At 36.0% G+C, this 15,903-nt stretch overlaps 1 protein-coding gene across 1 annotated transcript in view; it reads left to right on the top strand.

The window, feature by feature from the left end:
* The window catches only part of HS2ST1 (heparan sulfate 2-O-sulfotransferase 1), a 79,468-nt gene extending 64,046 nt beyond the window's left edge, over positions 1-15,422 (top strand). The window contains exons 3-7 of the mRNA XM_051625555.1: positions 603-688; positions 4,736-4,874; positions 8,244-8,341; positions 9,524-9,681; positions 10,713-15,422. Of these exons, the coding sequence (XP_051481515.1) occupies positions 603-688; positions 4,736-4,874; positions 8,244-8,341; positions 9,524-9,681; positions 10,713-10,939 (708 nt within the window). The 3' untranslated portion in view covers positions 10,940-15,422. The remainder of the gene's footprint in view (positions 1-602; positions 689-4,735; positions 4,875-8,243; positions 8,342-9,523; positions 9,682-10,712) is intronic.
* Positions 15,423-15,903: the final 481 nt, after the last annotated feature.

The raw sequence follows: 15,903 nt of genomic DNA, 5'->3' as shown, positions 1-15,903 counted from the left end.
GTTTGCTGATAACTGCTTTATCAGCATTTGTTTACAGACTACTTCAAATTCTAACATGGAAGTTTCACTGAAATGTTTGGCTTAAGGTAACTATTCAAAATTGTAAACAATACCTCTAATTTATACTGTATGTATATGTTTATAAAATTTCTGGATTATTAATGCATTGCATTATGAGATGGGGGAGCAGATGAACATCAGATTTGTTCTTTATGTGCCAGTAAAATAGGTCTAAGAACACGCTCGTAAATCTGGTACACTTTTATTTGAGAGACTAAATATAGATCAGACAATTCCATCAAAGGTGTACTTAAATTTCTACTTATTGTTGAGGGAATTCTTCATTCCTTTCACATTACAAATAAAATGGACGGCTGAATTCTGCTTTTGTTTAGTTTCTGATCATTAAATTGTGATGATCTAAAATGAGTCACCTGTATGCTTGTGGAAGTGTCTATTTTAGCTGGCACAAATTTTTCAGTAATATTAAACATCTTTCCTCGTGCATTCTAAGAGTTTACTCAAGAACCAGAAAACACCATGTGTGAGGAATTTGTGTGTTCCAGCTGTACAGAAACACTTTCTGCTGTCTACTTTTACAGGTCCGATTCGTGAAGAATGTGACTTCCTGGAAAGAAATGAAACCAGGATTTTACCATGGACATGTATCTTATTTGGACTTTGCAAAGTATGTTACCCTTGGACTTCCCTCTTTCAGTAACGCCGTATTGGAAGTTGCCTGGCTCCGGCTGGGCTATTAGTGCCCTCTTGTGATGAAAGTCTGACAACTGCGGTTTTGAAAAATTCCATTTTCTGGCCTGTAGTAATTTGACTTGCTGTAAAAGGCATTGAAATAATTCTTGTGGCATTGAATCCTGCTGCTGCTAAAATTAATTTAAAAGAAAATGGGGTAAAAATCCCTCCAGTGACTTCAAAGTTTCAGGATCATATCTGTATTCCTGCTTCTTTTTTTTTGCTTCTGGATCTAAAGCAGTGATCCTCAGTAGTTCAGTCTTGTGAAACCTCCCCTTGAACTGACAAGTCAGTTTTCCCTAAGATGCTTACTAGGCAGTGCTTCATCATGCACTTGCAGCATGCAGAAAATGGTATAAAATTGGAAGTGGATTTTTCAGGTCTCAGCATGTTCAGTTGCACAAACAATAGTAACTGCTACTTTTACCTCTTGCTGCTGGTCAGTCCTCAGTAATGTTCTGTTCCTGTTATTAGAACATTTTTTAGTGGAATTAGTTTTTTGTATGTAGGAATTTGATTTTTTAGTAATTGCTTTTAATTATTCATTCTGTCATGTACAAAGACTTTTAATTCTAGCTTTTAATTACAAAAAATGAGAAGGGGAAATGTGAGCTTAATAGATTCCCAGTACAGTGTATTACAAAATAGAAAATGCTAAAAAAATTCACTAGTAGCTGAATTGTCAGTAGTAATTGCCAGTAGCACCAAGGAAAAGTTTGAAGTTTACAAAAAGTAACAGGCAAGAAGTCTTAATTGTAAATCAATCAATAAAACAAAATATATAAAATTTCCTTAGCTTCCTTTCTGCCTTTTTAAAGTTAAAATTCTGTGGCAGTAAAAAACTCTTAAACTGAGTAACAACTTTATGAAACAGCAAAGGTGAATGTTACTTTATACATTACTTGTTTCATAAAGCTGAAAACATTTTCAGCTACTGAAACTTTTTTAAAAAAAATAATTATTTTACATCTAGAAAGCATCTATGTAATTTCACAGATTTCTTTCATCTGCATCTTCCCTTCAGGTCTATGTTATCCTTGTGTTTCTGTTTGTTATCCTTTCACCTAAATTATTTATTTTTTTCCCCACAACAGAGTGCTTTCATATACTTTGGGTTTTCATTATTAAAACAGTATCTTGAATACTCTGGTTGTGCTTGGCAAGACCCACACTTTTGAGGCTGTGAGGTACGTTCTTGTAGTGAATATTCTTATAGTTGAGAAGTGTACTATATTTCAGAAAAGTCTATGCTGCCTGATACGCAGAAATCGGACTTAGGTCCACTGTCAACTATCAGAAGTACCTCTGAAATTATTCTGAAGCTTCAAGGGCTGGATTCAATGGGTGACTAACAATATTGAGGACAAGTTTATCATAATCCATCCATGTAGAAATTATAGTATTACAGAATCACAGAATTACCAAGGCTGGAAAAGACCTTTAAGATCAAGTCCAGCCTATGACCCAACACCACCACGCCAGCTAGCCCATGGCACTAAGTGCTACATCCAGCCTTTCCTTGAACACATCCAGGGACGGTGCCTCCACCACTTCCCTGGGAAGTCCATTCCAATGTCTAATCACCCTCTCTGTGAGGAAGTACTTCCTAATATCTAACCTAAACCTCCCCTGGAGCAGCTTGAGGCCATTCCCTCTTGTCTTGTTGCTAGTTGCCTGGAAAAAGAGCCCAGGCCCCACCTGACTACAATCTCCCTTCAGGTAGTTGAAGAGAATGATAAGGTCCCCCCTGAGTCTCCTCGAGGCTAAACAATCACAGCTCCCTCAGCCTATCCCTATAAGATTTTCCCTCTAGTCTTTTCACCAGCCTTGTTGCTTTCCTCTGGACCTGCTCCAATACCTCAGTATCCTTCTTGAAGTGAGGGGCCCAGAACTGGACACAGTACTCTAGGTGAGTCCTCACCAGTGCTGTGTACAGGGGGAGAATTACATCCCTACTCCTGCTGGCCACAGTATTCCTGATACAAGCCAGGATGCCATTGGCCTTCCGGGCCAGCTGGGCACACTGCTGGCTCATGTTTAACTGGCTGTCAACCAGTGCTCCCAGGTCTCTCTCTGCTGGGCTGCTCTCTGTTTTAAATTTTTTCCCATTTTGGTTTTTTGTTTGTTGGTTTTTTTTAGATTTCTGATCCTCTCTTTTTCCCCTCTTTTCTCTGGTAAATGGTTGGAAAAAATTTCTTTAACGTCGCAATTGCCAAATCATTATCATTATTAATAAAGTTACAGTAGTAAGTAGCTTATGTTTTCATAGCAGAATCTAGTTTTGCAGGGTCATGTGCAAGTCCGTATGAATGTACAATCCGGCACTAAGATTTCAAAGGGCTTTGACACCTGCTTTTAACAACAGATACATATTATTGGTTGAGGCTGCTACTATATCACAGTGTTTGTTACAGCCTTACACAGCACTTGCAGTACAGTATGTGGAAGGGAACACACATGTCTCAGGCATTTCAGTGGACTTGAAAGAGTGTGCAGTTTGATGTCTGTGCTTTGCATCAAAATGGTTGAAACATTCACACACTCCCATTTTGCAGACCTCAAGGAGTAAGAGCTGGCATACAGACAGATGTCATCAATGCCACCTTTAACTGCTACGTTCTGATTTGTTGGTATTCTTTTGGCAATGTCTGAAGAGTCAGTTGCTCCTTCTGTAGCCTTTAACAATTTCTGTATCTGTAGTCCAGATCTTTTGCCAAAGTGATGCCTTTTAATTAATTTTTTTCTAACTTCATCTTTTCTGCTGCTTGTTTTATATTTCTGTTCTTCAGCTTTCAATTTAAGATTCCTCATATGAACAGTCTCCTGTATGATAATTTACGGAGTCCCACTTTAACATTAATGGTATTGCATCTTAAAACTAAGAGCACTCTCTGTTTTAACCAAGCTAGGAGGCTTGATTGGCCCTCTCGATGCAGAACACTTTTCCAATTTGCCTGGGAGGAGAAAACACTTTCTTTCCCAGCTTCCCCTAGCCTTGCTTCAGGGCACTTGACACGCTTGCCATTTCCATTGGGTTATAACCTCTTTAATGTCCGGATACCACATTCATTTGCCACAGTAATGTCTCAAATGGGAAAGAAAATTAAGAAATGTATCGTAAAAGTTGTCTTGAATGTATATCATTGAAAGGTAGCATTTGCACAAAACAGTTTTAAATCTTTCTTGTGTGTCCCATGGACTGGCCACCTCATTTAATCAAGCTTCCTGTTTGTACCACAGTAAATGAAAATTTTCTTAGGGTAAATATGGAAGAAAAAAATTTATATCTTTAGATAGAGAAGTTAACATGGTCACAGATACTATCATAGTCTTATATTTAATAAGCATAGTCATATAGATTGAACCCAGGTAATGGATGGGCTCTGAGCTCTGTCTTCCTTCTGTTAGGAGTTCATGTCTCTGACAATTGGAGACCTGCCAGGAAAACCACTTGCAGCATTGCATAGCACAGCTCAGGAGGGCAGGAAATCAACATGGCTGCTAAACTAATTAAGGCATTTCGAGAGTCAGAATGGTTGTATAAACATTTGTATTGTCTGTTGTGTGAGAATATTTCAGATTTGTTTATTTCTCTAATTAAAAAAACTAAAACAACCTGAATTCACACTCCTAGGAAAACTTAAATTGAACTCACATTCATGTAACGCACTGGATAGGGGAATGGAAGGAAATTATTAAAATTCCTATCACCATGATCTTCTCTTTATATAGATTTCAGCTGTATCATAAAATCATCAAGGTTGGAAAAGACCTTCAAGATCTTCAAGTCCAACTGTCCGCCCTATAACCCCTAAACCATCTCCTAAAACACCACATCTACCTGTTTTTTAACAACTCTGGGGATGGTGCCTCCATCACCTCCCTGAGCAGACTGTTCCACTGCCTTGAGACAGACTTTTAAGTATCTGATGAGAAGCTTTGATTTGGCCTTTAAGAGACTTTTTTTCCTCTTTTACTTTAGATTTGGTGTTAAAAAGAAACCAATTTACATAAATGTCATAAGAGATCCTATAGAAAGACTGGTTTCTTATTATTACTTTCTGCGCTTTGGAGATGATTACAGACCAGGGCTACGGAGGCGAAAACAGGGGGATAAAAAGGTAAAGTACACTTTATTATATATATTCTTCTTACTAAAGGTAATGTTCTGCTGAATAGTTCTTGTGTGAGCCTTGTGATCATGGTGGCTTTGTAGGTTATATTCTCCCCTTTGTGTCTGTACTGGACCAGTATGTTTTCCCTTATAAATTCACGCTATGTTGCAATTTGTTAAAAAAAAAAAAAAAAATTTTTTTTTTCAGGCATTTGGAATTTTAAGTATCAAGTTAAACCTACCCTCCTGCATAAGAAATCAACATCTCCTCTTGACTAAGATAGCTATTTTTCACCAAAAGCTGTAGAACTATGATGCTTTGGCTTTGATGTTTATTTTTTTGTATAATTAGTAACCCTTTTTTTAAATGTAAATATTGCAGTGAAATTCTACAAAGAGTCTACTTGAAACTATGGAGTATGATTCATACATTTCTAGACTTCCTCCATCTGTCTTAGGTGGCTCTAGGAGTTTTTCAGTTTAGCATATTCAAACCTTGATTACTAGTACATTTTCAGAATGGCAGCATAATTAGGCTTCATAATATATTTATTCCAGAAAGAATTTATACATCCACAGTCATGGTTTGCAGTAAGACATTTGTTGGAGTATGTTGCTTTGGACTTTCTTAAATCAGGAAGAAAAGTAGGGTATTAAGTATATGAATGTAGTTTATAAAACTATAGCTAGGAAAGTGTGGAAGCTTTTATAAAATGTAAAGATATTTCATACTTTACAGAGCCAGGCACTTTTGAAGGTTTGCTGGGCAGTATTTTCTTAAACTGATAAAATTTTTCTGTTACGTTGACAATTCAGTGTAGCACTGTACGAATACCAAGAGACACTGAATACAGCTAAACACCATAACAAGTCATAAATGTGACTAATACTTTTGTGTGCTCAAACCAGGACACCCCCTATACAAGTAGTTTTTTAAATACTGGGAACAGACCGTTCTTCTTTTCTTTGCAGTTGATAACTCCTTCTGTTGTTTAGGTTTTGGCGCCATCTTCTGCTACTGCATTTCAGTTTGTCCAGACATTCTACAGCATAGGTAGAGGAAAGCTTCAAGCAGAATAAATTGAAATTAAACTTAAAAAATGCACCTTCATAGAAGTGGCTACAGAGATAATTTGGTGATACAGTATCATAAAGGCATTTTTTAAAGAGAGAATCTCATCTTTTGTAACTTTCTCTGTTCCTTTTCATGAGGAGCATGGTTTGGCTAGTGGAATTCCTTCCTGGTAGAGATTGGAAAGCTGAGCATGCTACCATGTCCAAACTCTTTATAGGACTTAATATTTGTTAAAAAGATTGAAATGTTACAGTGTTGGTTTAGTGTTGAATTATAATATGAATAGCCTTGTTAGGTAGTTGCTGGGAAACATTAAACCAAAATCCCTCAATCTACTGTTTGATAGACTGCTGCACAGTGAGCTCTGATTTGCTCCTAGTTATAATATTTGTAATGTATTGCATTATTATTTTGTGTTTTTCTATTAAGGATGCTTTTTTTCATTTTGTCACTAACCTACCACTTTATTTAGGTCTGAGACTTAGTGTCACCATACAGATGTCCTCTAAACATTTCTAGTTCATTTGAAGTGAAATTGATTTGCTGTGCCAAGTTTTAGGGTTTCTTTCATTTAAATCAGATAATACTGTTTTTCCATGGTGTTTCCAAGAAAACTGTACACATAGAGATGGTGTCAGGTTTACATACATTAGACATGAATTTCAGTAAACTCAACGATGGATTGACCCAATCACAGTGTCTATAACACTGGCATCTGTTCTAATCAGTGTTACAGTAGATTGACTAAGAGCTCTTCAAATGAAAAGTAGGGGAGGAAAAAATGCAATCTTTCTAATGGAAGTCAATTGTGCCTTTATTAAGTGGAAAGGAATCTCATCATACTTTACACCCACATCCCCCTCTCAGTCCATACTACAGCATTTGTATGGAAGAGTTCTTCATTAATTTTGTTTCTATATCCCTGAGCTTCCACAGTTATAGCTATTTTGCCTCCAAGAATAGTCAGTAAATACAAGTGTTTCTTATGATAAAATCTCTGAATGGAGTAGTCAAGGTAAGCATATGAGAGGATGTGAGGAAGAAGGCCTGTCCTATTTAATATACTTAGAAAATTGCTTGCTTGCTTTTGTGTAATAGCCATAAAAGAACCTGCAGGTATAAGCAAAAAAGTCTTTCTTTAGACAGATGCCAGTTCATGCTGAGTATATACATTCATAAGTTAAGAGATGCATTTGAACAATTTAGTTCTTAGGTAATGTTGATGTTATGAAGTACTCATGATAGATCAGTGCAGAATTCTCTAGAGAGCTATGCCTAAGAAAGCATACCAATGTCTTGTTTTCCTAGTTAGGCTGCATTTTTATCTATGATATGTAACATGTACGAAGTATTCCAAACTCAGAGTACAATGTGGACCAAGACATCACAAGTTAATCCCTGCTTTGGCCTGATATCAGTAAGTTTTTCAGATTATCTCAGGAACTTGACATCAGAATAGAAGCAAAGGACGTTGTCCTTCTTCTAAAACTGAATAATTAAGCAAATGTTTATTTACGTAGTTGTTTAGAACAGAAGCTTTTAATTACACAGAAGAGTGTAAAAAGTGTGATCACTTATCTGTCCTAGATACATGGCTTATATATTGTTTAGAAATATAATAAATGCTTAATTTGTAGTGACTGGGTCATATATTTACAAGTTATTTCCAGTGCTAATGGAGTTCTTGCTGTAACTGTGTTCCTGCATTTGAAACTGTGTTGCTACAGCTTTCTGTCCACATAGAGCCATGTTGTATAGAATATTCTGTTATGCGGTGAGCAACGTGCTTTCACTTCTGACTGCCAAAAACAAATTAGCCTCTGAAATGGCAGTTATTTGTCATAATATTTAATGTAATAGAACATTGTTCAATCTAAAATATAAAATGCACAGTGTTCTATGTTATAAAGATCAAGTTGTTCCAGTATTACACAAATCCTGGTGGTATTTGGCATTTTATCTTTAGTCACTTCTTTTGTAAGGGAAAAATAATTACACCAACAATTATTGACTGTTCCTTGTTTTGACACATACAGCCTTTATCAAGGTTATATCAAAGGTATATCAAATGTATCAGGTAAGATCAAATTGCTTGTTAGTCCTAATCATAAAAGACTCTCCGAGCACTATTTTAATTAAGACAAGTTGAAGTCCTCCTAATAACACTGTGAAAGCAAGGCTTGAAAAAATTGTTTTTTTTTTCTTGCACATCATACTTCATGGTTTTCTCTCCCCACTACAGTTAGCAACTAACCAGGCTGAGATGGTTGTTACATATACTAGATTTTGTCTTTGTTCCAGACCTTTGATGAATGTGTGGCAGCTGGAGGTTCGGACTGTGCTCCAGAGAAACTTTGGCTTCAAATTCCTTTCTTCTGTGGCCACAGCTCTGAATGCTGGTAGGGATTTAAATGTAGCTTACATTGTTAGTCATTTATATCAGTGCTGAAACTTAACAAATTTGAATATGTAGCACAGTTGGGGAAAGTGTGAGGGGCTTGACAGAGTGAAGCAGCAGGTACTTTAGTAATGTATTTTCTTTTGAAGAGGCATTTTAGTGAAACAGTCTTCCAGTTCTTTAAACAAGCAGTGTGTTAGGATACTGTATCAGGAGTGCTATGAGAGAAAACAGATGTTTTCAATTGTAAAAATAATTTTTGTACATTTGGAGTCTTGACATTTTTCTGTCAAGCTACAATATCCATCTTTCTGAATGGAGATACTTTGTTCAAGCTCCTAGAGTTTCTGGGAAAATAAAATAATTGAGACCAAAATAAATTTATCTTCCTAAACCTTTACCAGACATCCAGTAGTCAATGCTAATTGGTAGAAACTGAAACAAGAGCAATAGTGTCCCTCTGTCAGTGCATTGTTTCATAACCATGGCACAGACTTTTAAAAACTCAGTAAAAGGACATAGATGATTTGAAGGATTATGACTGAAATCACAGGCAATTATTTCTCAAAGGTACTGTTCATCTAAACATAAGGAAAGGAAATGCCCACTTGGGAGCTCTCCTTTCCGTGCCTGTTGGTCAGACCTATCTACACCTGGGCTAGGTGGGAGAAGCAGAGGAGCAAAGGACTCTGAACCTGTACTTTCACCTTGTCTAGAGCTATAATAAGGAGGAAAAAATGTGTGATTTCTGTCTGTTCAGTAGGGAAGTCCTCCCATTAAGTGCAGTTACTTTCTAGTTCACAATTATGTTTCTGGGATGCAAAAGAGAAGTTGCCATTTCTGGTATCTAGTGTGAGAGTGAAGATTGAGTATCGAGGTTGAGAAAATGTAAATCCTCCGAAAATTGCATGAACGGAGGCAGTAGTCATCTACACACATGGATTTTTTTTTTTTTTTAATTTTTTTGGTGGGTGAGTTATTAAAATAACTAGTGAAATGAAATTTTTAGATAAGAACACAGATGAGAGAAACTGGAAAGGGAAATGAAGTTAGGAATGTTTATAACTTTAAATGAGTCTTGCCTTTCCAATACAAATGTTCTATTATGAAATAATCTCCATCTAGGGACCAAGGATTGTTGGCTGACATCAGAACTTGCTGTAATTGTTCTCTGTCATTTTAGGAATGTGGGAAGCAGATGGGCTTTGGAACAAGCCAAGTACAATCTGATTAATGAGTACTTCCTAGTGGGAGTTACTGAAGAGCTTGAAGACTTTATCATGTTACTGGAGGCAGCTTTGCCCCGGTTCTTCAGGGGTGCCACAGAACTGTACCGGACAGGTATTTCAGTGTTTGATTTCCATGGATTTTTCATCCACTTGTTTTAATGTGAATTCTTTAAACCTTGAGGAAGAGGTCTCTGCCTGGTTTGCCTCTCAGTTGGCTGATATTCTACACAAGAGACAAGCTCCTTTAAAAGACTGTCAGTAAAAATTTTTGAGGGCAGCCCACGTATCTTCCTGCCTTGCACAAACTGTAAATACTTAAGGCTGCACTAAAGGCAGTTGTGTAGGTATACCACACTTAAAAAATTGTGACAGGTGTTTGTCAGAGCATTTTTGAAACATCTTGCAGGAGCTTTGGTTTTGTAAAGATTCCATTTCCTCAGAAGCCCTGCTGAAATTTACTGTACTTGACGCCAGCTGGTTAGTTGTGCTAAAAGGTCCAAGGGATACAAAGGCCCAAGGATAACGTTATCTTCCTGGGGCTTTAATAAGATGTTTGTTATATAGCTAGTAGCTACATATCTAGGAGCCAGCCATGCAACTTTCAGTGAAGAAAATCTTACAATCTTAGCAAACAGAGGGAGAAGAGGGTCTAATGTATAGAGCTTAAATGTATAGTATTAACAAGTTTATTATAAGGCAACAGACAGCACTTCTTAGGAAAAATGATATAATTATTTTGTTAATCTTCTCATGAAAGAAGCCTCTTGCTCTGCAGTTTTTAAATTTCTTAACATTTGATACCAGATTAACATCTAAATATTTAATTTTTGAAAGACCAGTCTTACTTCAAGTACATTACGTGGCATAATCTTGTTCCTTAAATTAAGTGTTCATTCCCTGGGTTTATTAGAATAAGAAGGAAGAACTGAAAGAACTGATGCAAAATTCATTAAGATTTAGTGAGAGAGACTACAATTTTCCAACCCCAGGTATTGTGATAATAAATTCTGGATTAAATTCTGTCACTTCTAATGCAGTTTATCAACATGCTGAAAATATAAAACTCTGTAAATAAGAGGACAGTAAACATTTTTTAATCACATTGACTTTAAAGTTAAGTTATTGCTTTCATTTTGCATTTAGGAAAGAAGTCTCATCTTAGGAAAACAACTGAGAAAAAACTTCCCACAAAAGAAACTATTGCCAAGCTACAACAGTCTGAAATCTGGAAAATGGAGAATGAGTTCTATGAATTTGCATTGGAGCAATTTCAGTTTGTCAGAGCACATGCAGTTCGGGAAAAAGATGGAGAATTGTATATTCTGGCCCAACACTTTTTCTATGAAAAGATTTACCCTAAATCAAACTAAGAACACTATACTGTTAGATTGATGGACCTAAATCTTTGATCACATCATCATCTTAGTCCTCAACCATGGAAATGAGATTGCTTGTAGACCTCCAAGACATTTCTTTATAGATCTGAGAAAAGTGGGCTGTGGATCACCTCCAGGGCACTGGATACTGGCTGTGTTGGTAATCCAAAAACAAAGGTGTAATTTCTTGTATCTAACTAATAGTTTCAGTGGGAGTTAATACCTTTACCTGAAGAAATCTACACGTTAATTGGGAGCAATTAATACACAGCAGTTCTAGTTGGAAATATAAACAACAAAAAATGCTTCTGTTGATGCTTTTTTTAATTTTCAGAACAATTTATTTTCATTTCTACTTCTGTGAAGAGGAAATAATTTTTCCCAGCTTTCAACATGGAAATTTTGGTTGTATACAAGATGAGTAGTCTTGATAACTGGTTGACCTCTGTGCTTTGTTTTTGTGAATCATGTCACATGATATTAATTGGGATGGTTAATCATGTTCTGCTAAGAAATGCTGCTGCAGCTGGAATTGCCCATATTTATATATGTGGTTTTATTTAAAAATTACAATTAATCATTACTGTTAGAACATAATTTCCACATTAATAATGTAAAAAGTTAAAGAATCAGAGCGGTGCGAGTTTTGTTTTTTTTTATCCCCACCACCACTGACTGAGGCTGGGAAAACTGCAAAGAAAGTTGATAGTGTCTGCGGTTCCAGTTGATCCTTACAGTGTGGTATAAAAGTCATCAACTCAGTATTAAGTTTCTCCATGGATTCTTTGTAATAATTGTAAACTGAGGTATTGGTGAATCCATATTATGACTCCATTAGTGAGCTGTGGTATGGTTAGGGTTTTCCTACTACTTCGATACTTTTACCTGTAGAATATTTTTACTAAGGTGCTTTATAATGTGTTTTAAAGCATTGCATTTACAACAGAAGTAAAATGCTGTAAATACTGCTGATTTTATGTATTTGGACCAAAAGGTTTAAAGTAACTAGTTTAAAGTAACTAGTTTAAAGTGGGTTTTTTTGCACCAGTTCTGTTACATGTGAAGTGAAAAACATCACATCTGCTTCCTGGTTGAGTTAACTGGACATTGCTGAAACGCACTTCAGTGACCTCTCTGACTTCAATACCAGAATGCTGTCCAGGGATTCTCTTTACAGAAATGTTTTCTTCAACCTTCTTATTATGGTAAGAGGAAAAGAAGAATGTCATGTGTAGTCTGGTTGAGAAAGATGCAGTGACTTTGATTGACATAGTTATATTTACATAACTGCCTTATGTGTCTATTGTAAATTTGTGAGTTGCCATCTTTAACAATGTGAAACACCTGGTAGATAAGTAAATTTAAATTTGAGAGCAGATATTTGGGGCCAATGCATTATAGCAAATGACAGTGGACAACTACAATAATTTTTCCTATTGAATTTTCTTAAAGATCTGAGTATTTACACATCTTACACCTGCCTTTACTAGAAGTGCTTTTCACAGGATTTGGCTGGGGAAGGCACTTAGGAGACAAAGTAAGGAATGGTGGTAAAGGTTTAAATTCCTAAGGGATGATGCTGAAGTCTTAAGTCTAAAATTACCAAGTGGAGTTTCTTTAACTAACTTGTTCTTGTAATGAAAACAAAGGAAATGGAAAATGGTCTGTGAACTGGATGTCTGCAGCCAAAAGCAACAGTCCAATTACAGAGAGAGTAATCAGAGACCATCAAGTACATCTTGCATTTTCTTTGTTTTCTTTGATTTTTCCCTTTGAATTTTAAAAATAGACCTCTGTTCTTCCCAAATAATCAGGGAAGTTCCTTCTGATAGCTTACAATTTATATAGAATGAACTATGCATAAGATTTCCTGTTCTAATTCTTGTCTATTGACGTCATTCATAATGCCAACACATTTGGGAATAGGATGTGGTAGTTCATGCATGAAGAAATGTTTCCTAACTAAAGAAATTCAGGAGTCACACATAAGGAATGGCTAATGGAGATCTAAAATTGTTTGTAACAAATCCCTAGCTTTTTTGAAACAAGATGTGTATTTATAATCCCAGGCAAGATTATCTGTTCAGTGATAGTTTTAGGTTAGGCATTATTTTGACTATGTTGTTTTCCTTCAGAATTATTTGGATCAGTTTACCTTCTTAAGTCTCTTTCAGAATTTTCAGAAGAGCACCTCTAAGAGAGCAGAGAAGTTTCCTAAGTGTAAACATATAATATTCATCTAAGTAACAAAATAGGTATGTAGACAAATGCTTCTTTTTTAACAAGAAGAAATAGGAAAAACTTCTACTGATTTCAGTAGAGTCTACAGAAACCTTTTCTATAAGCAATTTTAGAAGTCATGTTTTTTTTTTTTTTCCATCCAGGGTTTAGAATTTCTTTATTATTAGTCTTCAGTAAGAAAAACAGTAGAACAATTCCATTTAAAAAAAAATAAATAAATTTTAAAAGGGCAATATATTTTTCACAGCTCATATGAGAAAACACAATTTGTTTAATCAAATATAACTTACTGTTCTCTGCTGTGAACTGACAGCACTGACACATTTTAGCAATTATTTTTTTTTAATGCTAGCTACAATTGCAGAGGGATTCATTCCAAATGCACTCTGAAAATGTTATTGTCTGTAGAACACAGAAATAACCAAGACCATTTACTTGTGTAGTTAGTGCAACCATTAAGTCAACTATGAACTTCTTAGAATCCTTTGAATTCAGAACTATCAAACTTGGATTTACCAAAAGACAGTTTACGAAAAGGAGCTTTACAGATTTTTAATAAGCTGCTCTCTATTAATATATTTAGAAATGGAAAAAAACCAAATTTTTGGTATTAAAAGTATTTTACAGTATGTAGACAGAATGTATTTTGTGTATTTTCCTTTAATGAGTTATAGTGAAAAGCAGCAATACATGGATTTTTTGTTGTTGCAGGTTGTTTAATGAGTAAACTTACTATTTAGCCTCCTGAACATGGATCTTTTAACTGAAGTCACTGTAGCCTCTGCACAGGAGTGAGATTGGATTTCTGCAGAGCTAAGTTCATTTGAAAGGTGCTGAAACGCTCATATACATATATATATATAGTTAAGAGTAGATGTTGTTACACTGTTCTGTACTTTTTTGTACAAAATTAACACCCAGATTTTGTGCAAAACTGTAGCCCTGGGGAAGCTCTCAGTGTCAGCATAATGGCAGTTGGTCCAGCTGTGCTGGTAGGGACACAGTCATGACTACAGCATGCCTGGAGCACTTGGGATATGCTGGGCAGTGTTGGCAGGAGAGCAACAGTGGTTTTAGCTCCTTTCTGTCATCATTCTGCAGCTGTGCAACAAGAATTTCTTTCTTATTTTGTTAGTGCATCTATAAGCAGACACAAGGCTACGGTGCAGAATGTTCTGTGTGCTCATTCCTACTTGTTCGGGGTTGATTTTCAAGCTCTCTTGATTTTCTCTCTATTAATGGTACGCTGATGATAGCTTCATTTTCCAATAGGCATGAAAAGTTATAGCTCTACAATACAGGAAAGGAAGAAGCAGCCCATCCTTTTTGTTTGAAATGTCTTCTCTGGATACTTAGTTTTTCTGAAGATACTGTTTTTACTTTCCAGAAATAAGCATTTGCATATTTATGGTCTCAGAGCAATTCTATTTTATATCAGGGAAAATTCCATTATTTTGTGTTACAATTCTTTTCAAATTTTCCATTAAGCTTACCTGGTGTTGCTAAACATGAATGAAAAGGTATACAGATGATGCTGTCTGAACTGTGCTGCTTAAGCAGTCAGTGGAAAATCCTGATTCAAGTACACTGCCAATTTAGCTCTTCAAAATTAGAGCATATTTTATGACTACTAGAGATTAAACTTAAGGAAACTGTAAGGCTGCTTAGTTGCATGGATGCTTTCTTTCCTGTAAGCCTGTGCAACCATGTAACCTTTGCAGCAGTACTTACAGAAAAAGAGCCCTCTTCCTGAGACTTTTCTGAAGTACAGTTATAAATGTTCAAACACTTGTACTGTCTGATACTTACATCAGCAGCTTTCTGTAGCTTCTATAAAAAGAGACAGGTTTGTGAGCATTTCGAAGGCAGTAGTGAATGTAATTTTTTTAAAACATGGATTGTGCTTCATGACGTTTTTCTTCTTAAACACACACACAGCTAAATAGTGCCTTTTTTCCTCACAATCCATGTTGAAGATTCTCACTCCCACTCACCCTCTGTAAATTGATTTGTTTGTGCAATACTGTTCCAACTTAAAACCATTTTGTCACAGCTGTTTCAGAAATAATCTCCATTTTTCCTTACTATGCTGCCAGCTTTCTGTTGTTGAAGTGTTTCAGTTGATTACCTAATGCAAATGCTATAAAATAAAACACCCAGTGGGAAGGGGAAGGAAAAGTCTGGTGTCCTGTCTTAATATTTGCATGTCACATTCACATTAAATGCTTTTTTTCTAGAGGATGTTGTTATGTAGTATTGTGAACTTTGCAGCTGTTGTGATTTTGGAAGGGAGGGGCGAGCTGGAGTGTATAGCTTGTCTGTAATAATTTTGTGTAGCTATAACCAAATATATAGGCCTTTAGAATTTTCATTGGGCTTTCTGGCAAGAAATGTAATAAATTTGCAGAGGGCATACACTGTGCTGGAAGTGTCAATGAAAAGTTCCTCATGTTAAAACTGATATTTGTAAGAATAGACAGCTGGCATTAGAACAATGCATTGATACATACATGTTTCCCTGCCTGAGGGAAATGACCTGAACAAATGACCTGACTGATGACTGTGGCACTGTAAGACACTCCGTTACTCCACTGATGAGTGTGGTATAGTGCTTCAGTAGAATAGAAATGTCATTTGCCAAGTGCAAGCAAGCACTTAAAAAAAATACAGTGAGCATGGGTATGCTTCTCTGTTTAGGATTTCTGACAGGTAGTGTA

Source organism: Apus apus, chromosome 7 (genome assembly GCF_020740795.1).
Source record: "Apus apus isolate bApuApu2 chromosome 7, bApuApu2.pri.cur, whole genome shotgun sequence".
NCBI classification, from domain to species: Eukaryota; Metazoa; Chordata; class Aves; order Apodiformes; family Apodidae; genus Apus; species Apus apus.
This window is presented reverse-complemented; position numbering and strand designations above follow the sequence as displayed.